Source organism: Juglans microcarpa x Juglans regia, chromosome 5D (assembly GCF_004785595.1).
Source record: "Juglans microcarpa x Juglans regia isolate MS1-56 chromosome 5D, Jm3101_v1.0, whole genome shotgun sequence".
Lineage (NCBI taxonomy): Eukaryota > Viridiplantae > Streptophyta > Magnoliopsida > Fagales > Juglandaceae > Juglans > Juglans microcarpa x Juglans regia.
Genome location: NC_054602.1, coordinates 10,059,402 through 10,065,438, shown reverse-complemented (window position 1 = coordinate 10,065,438; position 6,037 = coordinate 10,059,402). Strand labels below are relative to the sequence as shown.

Genomic DNA, 6,037 nt, shown 5'->3' with positions numbered 1-6,037 from the left:
TCTTCAAAACTCACTACACCATTTCAATTCACTACCATTCATAAAGAACTTAACTTATCTCACCTTAACTCAACATCTCAACAACAAACCTTAGCATTATACGTACGTACATAGTGAATCGTCATGGGTTGGAGTTTTTTCTTTGTTTCTTGCCAAAAGTAATTTTGAATGCAATATCAGGCACAACTTTCTCTGCTAAATTAGTTGATACAAAAACTTAGGCCAAAGAAGAAGCTCATGATTACTGTCCAGATACATAGGTACATACTTGAAAGACGGGACATAATTTATATGGCGAGAGCCATTGCATGATTTTCCGTTCTGCAGGCTTATTATCGTATCCTTCAAAGCATGTAGAGAAGACTATTGCATAGGGCACAGCTGGGGTAAGGGTAACTACAAGTAGTAGTAGTAGTAGTAGTACTGCATGGGGTTTTCACATAACCGAACAAGCATTGGGGTTTTCATCGCTGAAAATCTGTGGTGGGTATGCATACTCCGAGAAGTACTTGGATGGCCAATATTCACTTTTCTTGATGTCACTCTTCTTGTCGTCCTCTGATCCCTTGCCTTCTTCCTCATCTTTCTTTTCTCCTTCTTTGTCTTCCTTCTTTTCTTCTACTTTCTTTTCTTCCTCTTTCTTTTCTTCATCTTTCACTATTGAAGCTTGCTTCTTTGTTCTCTTGTACACATAGTCAACCAGCATCGTTGGTTCGACAACTCCTTTTACTACTACTTGGTCATTGGCTAGGTCAGTTTCTACCGATTCAACGCCTGCGCGCATGCAATACAGTCCAACAGCAGTTAACATCTCATATTACATCCACAAGATAAAACTTCAAGGAGTATGATGAACAATATGACGTTTTTACAACTATTTTATAATTATTTTACAATTCTATATGGAATAGTGGTTAGTTTTATAAAATTAAAACTTATTTTTAATAAAGTGACATGTTTATATCGATTATAAGATAAGTTATATAAAATAATTATAAATGAATTTTGGGTACCATTATCCGGCTGGGATATTCAAATCCGGCCATTCAAATCGGGTTGTCTCAGGCCTAGGCTGCGCGCAGGAATTTTATTCAAATGATGATCATGACACCACTGATATTTGATTTGAGGTGCACGAATATTTACTGTACATAAGACTATTAAGGGTGGCCATTGATTCTACAAATTCCATGGCCAATGAAAACAAAAAATAAAAGTAAAAAGACTTGGATCGATTAGCGTTTGGATTCACATGAGTTGAGATGATTTGTGAATGATAGAATAAAATATTGTTAAAATATTATTTTTTAATATCATTATTATTTTGAGATTTGAAAATGTTGAATTGTTTATTATATTTTGTGTGAGAATTTAAAAAAATTGTAATGATGAGTTGTGGTAAGTTTCCGATCCAAACCGGGGCTAAGGCTAATTTAGATAATGAGCTGAGATGATATGATTTTAGATAAAAATTAAATAAAATATCGTTAGAATATTAGTTTTTATTATTATTATTATTGTTTTGAAATTTGAAAAAATAATTGATTTATTTATTATATTTTATGTAAAAATTTGAGAAAGTTATACTGATGAAATAAGATGATACAATACACTATCTTAATCCAAACGAGCCCTTAAGCCGACATGATTGGAATAAATTGATCAAGGAGTTTTCTTTCAGCGCACAAAAAAAGTAGTCAAAGTGACCCCAATACTCTGTTTAATTAGTCTAGTCAGGGATCTAATGGGCTATCATGATTATGGAATAATTAGTGGGATGAACACCTTTGCAGGTGATAAGCATGTGTTCCCCGTTTGGATGTTTGTGTCCAATTAGCAACTACAATTTGGCTCTTTCGCACTCGACCTAAACAATGACAAAAAGAAGTCATGTGTAGTAGCTCTTTCATGGGCTTCTACCACAAATTTCCCACGTTTAATTGACATTCACGTGTTACACATGAACTTCTTAGGTAGGTTTAAGGCCAGCAAATTCAACCCCCGGCCGTCTAATTAGCTACTTACAAGATCCTAAAATTGCAAAATATACTTTGGGTCAGATCGATGGATGCACTATATAAAACATTTTTATTGTGATCAACATGATAAACCCGATTTTTGTGCCCATGCATCTAACCTGATCTTTCATTGATTTTGTCTGTCTCTATTTTCGCATACGTACTGTACTGGACATATAATTAGGCATCTAAGCCATGCAAATGACATGATTCTTTGCTCAACTAGTAGTAATTCCATGCATATGACATTCACTCTTCTGTTAATACAATTGTTTTCCCCCCATTATTTTCAACTTTAATGATAAGACGTGACACTATATATATATATATATATGTAGCAACTCATATTATCAGCAAACGATAATGACAATTTACGTACGTACCTTGTATCTTTCGGATTCGCTTCTGTAAAACTTGAGCGCATGCTTCGCAATGCATTCGGACTTTCAGAACTACCGTTACAACAGCAGGAGGCTGGCAAGAGATCCACAATTATTTATCAGATACATTAAAACTATTAGTGCGGGTGTGTAAATGAATAGTGACGGATATAAAGCATTCATCTTAAAAAATAATGCCTGTTAGATATCAGATTCTTTATACTTGTTTGCTGATCAGAACTAGATGATCCTTTGAAGCTCTAGCTGTGTCTGTTTGATTAAAAAAAAAATTGAATGAGCAGATCTAGAATCTGATCACTCAATTCTCAATCAAAATGCGTTAACAACTTTAGTTACAGGAACAAGCTAGATACACTTTTTTCTTCTTCTTTTGGTACTTAGGTGGGTGAGTAGGTTAGGGTAGCTACGGTTAGACAAACAAAGTGAAAAATGTTGGTCCACCTCGGATTCCTGTCACGTTTATTTGCAGTTGGGTTCAGTTAAAGGGTTCACTGCAAGTGGGCTGACTCAAGATCCCAACAGACCCGGCACCCAAGAAGAGTGGACAGTAACAAAAGGCACAACGAGCAGCTTTGAAGATAGTTAGATAGATAAACACATGCAACGCATTGATGTTTTAAAAAATGGCTCTATACCTGAGGACCAGCAAGCATGTGAATGGCCCTTAAATTTCTCACTCCCTCAGTGTAGTTTTTCATTTTTCCATGTAGTACTAAACCGTAAACTAGGGCTAGCTAGAGACTGAACCCGTGACCGCATTTGTTGCAGAGCAGGACATCGACATTTGCCCTAGTGGGGGCAGCCGTGGGGTCAAAACCACTGGCTAGTCTTACAATCACTTCTCCTCTGCCTTGTAAAATGTGCCTCTACTTTCTTTGCCGACTTTGTTTGGTTACTTTCATGTCAGCATGAAAACAGCAGCTAACAGTCTTCCCTGTGCATGTAAGAGTGGGTGCGGGTGGAGATTCTAAACAAACAAGACTAGATTCAGTTCATTCAGGTTATAAGTAGTACTAGAGCTAACTTTCTGCCAAAACCAAATCTAATTCTTTTAACACATTACTGATGATATAAAATAATGTCTATGTTTTAATTAAGTTTTTAATGCTTTATTAGCAAGTCACAATTTAAGAGTACTGTTAGAGACTTGTGGGCAGGTACCAAGCCAATTGTTGGATCTTAAGAGCATTCATATTTGAATTTCCTCCTAAACATTAGGCATTCAGAGCACGGAAAATTTTTCACCTGATTATTTATTGTTTTCTGTATATCACAACCAAGCATTTATGAGAAAATTTGTCTGCAAAAGTTATGGTGCTTTCCTAATTTGAGGAAGTACTATAGCTTATATGCTGTTTGGGACATAGGAAAGTTGATATGGGGGGGATTTTTTTATACATTTTATCTAAACCTTAAAGAAATTATATAAGGATTAATGTGGGAGAAATCTAAAAAGAGAGTGGGGGAAAAGTGTTTCCCCTGCAACACTTATCCATTCAAAAAATAGTTAAAACAAATGTTTGTGGATCTTCTTTTACACTGATCAGCTTTAAAAACATCTTTACCTTCTCTCTCCATCTCTTTTTGCTTTTCATTCCTTAACCAAACATAATCTTAGTCAAGAGTAATTGATTGTGTGGTTAAAAAGTAGGTAAAATTTGTGGACTCTTACCTCTTCTTTTTTCTCTTCCTTGGGTTCTTTGTTTTCTTCTTTGTTTTCTTCGGCTGGTTTTGGCAAAGGAGAAATTATCTCTACCTTTCTGCCACTTTTCTTTTGTAGCCTTTCGCACACCTTTATGGGGTCTGCTGCCTTTCCTTTCACCACCACTTTGCTGGCCTTGCTATCTGTGGTTACATCCTCCACTCCTGAGGAAATCAGTTTTGTTTTTTTAAGAAAAAAACTGCAGTACTTATTTTATATTTCAGTTGAGAATATACAGGGCTCTCTCTTTTTTTTTTTTTTTTTTTTTCTTGTATTTGATTTATAATATGTGAATAAACTTTGGTTTCATGCATCATGTGTGAAGTGTTTTTCAAATATCTCTTGAAACTCATGAGAAAAATCCTAGATAGGGCTATTATTCTGAGAAAAATGAACCTCAGATTCAATGCTCTCGTTCTTCAATATAAGCACATTTCTAAAACTAGATATGTGAGAATTCAAGCAGAGACTTAGAACAGAACAAGTACAGAGAAAGTAATGACCTTCAAATCCTTTCAAGGCTCTTGCCACTTTCCTAGCACAGGCCTCGCAATGCATATCAACCTTGAGTACAATCTCTTGTGGTTCTTCTTCTTTTTTCTCTTCTGCGTTTTCTTCTTTCTTTTCCTCTTTCTTTCCCTGTTCCTTGTTTTCCTTAGCAAGATAAAGCATTGGGATATTTTGTCAGAAATGTGAGCTAAGAATCGAACTCTCGCTCCACCCAAAACCAAGTTGTAAAAACATATAACAGAGCACAAAGTAAACGGAATAACTAATGAGTATGGGAGAAAAAAAATATATTAAACTAATTTCGGTTAAAAACAAAAAATAAAAACTTACTTCACCCATTTCTGTGATGATGATTGCTTGGCAAAGTTTTCTACTTCAGATGATATATTGGCAAAGGCGAGTTGTTGTGCAAGCAATGGAGAGTCGAGACTTCTCTGGGTAGCGCTTCACCCTCTGTGTCTTTCACTCTGTATGTGAAAATGTGTGGGGAAGGGAGGAGGAAGGACATTTAAGGAACATGGGGATTCTGCACATCTGACGTGGAGTGTTTAATGCATGCTAGACAAAGGTTCTCTGCTGACTCATCATACTATAAAATGCCCCTCATTTCCTTTTAAGTGACTTGTATGCTGTACCAAAATACATTCTGTATTAAAAGAACGTGACAAAATGGTCAAATATTTCTATCAGCAACTCTTGACCCATGTCTTTACATCGAGTACTTTGGTCTTACCTTACATGATTATATTGGTTCTGATTTTTGTACAATTTTACATCACAAAAACTATTAATAATTAGCTAATGTTCTTGCATAATTATTCAAGTTATGTAGTGATTTTTGAATCTTCTACGCAGTGAACTTGGATTATTAAGGCCAGTCACCTTTAATTCATCTTTTTTGGTTCTCTCTCCAATAATTTCATTTGAAAGATTCTTTTTATTAATTACTATTCATTACTTTACACATCACATCTTATAAAAAATACTCACATATTTTATAAAAAATACCTTCGTACCTTATAAAAAAAACTATAAATATAAAGTGTAGAAATGAATAATAACTGATGTATAATATTCTTCATTTTAGTTTAAAACTTTTATATCATGTATTCATAGAATATTCTCTGTAAAAGGATGTAACCCCGAGATTAGGATGCCATGACTATAAATTCTAATTTGCAGCAAAAGGTAGGTGATTACATAGTTTTTCAATTTCAATCAAGATTAGTTTGCTCGGTTTTTAGCTTTAGGTGCATACTTTAGGAGCTGATTGAGGTGTTCACCTGCAAAGCTGAACAAAAGTCCAAAAAGATCTTGATAAGGATACCCCTTTTTCATGATTAGTGTTTAACAAAGACAAATGATGCAATCCTGCCCATTCCAAATGTAACGTGCTCTCTTTCTGC

The 6,037-nt window shown here is 35.0% G+C and overlaps 1 protein-coding gene across 1 annotated transcript; it reads right to left on the bottom strand.

Annotated features, from left to right (window-relative positions):
• Positions 1-217: 217 nt before the first annotated feature.
• Positions 218-5,183, bottom strand: LOC121266113 (heavy metal-associated isoprenylated plant protein 7-like). Its single transcript, XM_041169841.1, has 5 exons — positions 4,962-5,183; positions 4,625-4,775; positions 4,092-4,285; positions 2,402-2,492; positions 218-774 (listed from the first exon to the last, which is right to left on the bottom strand). The coding sequence occupies exons 1-5, from the start codon at positions 4,968-4,970 to the stop codon at positions 437-439; spliced, it is 783 nt and encodes a 260-aa protein (XP_041025775.1). The 5' UTR covers positions 4,971-5,183; the 3' UTR covers positions 218-436.
• Positions 5,184-6,037: the final 854 nt, after the last annotated feature.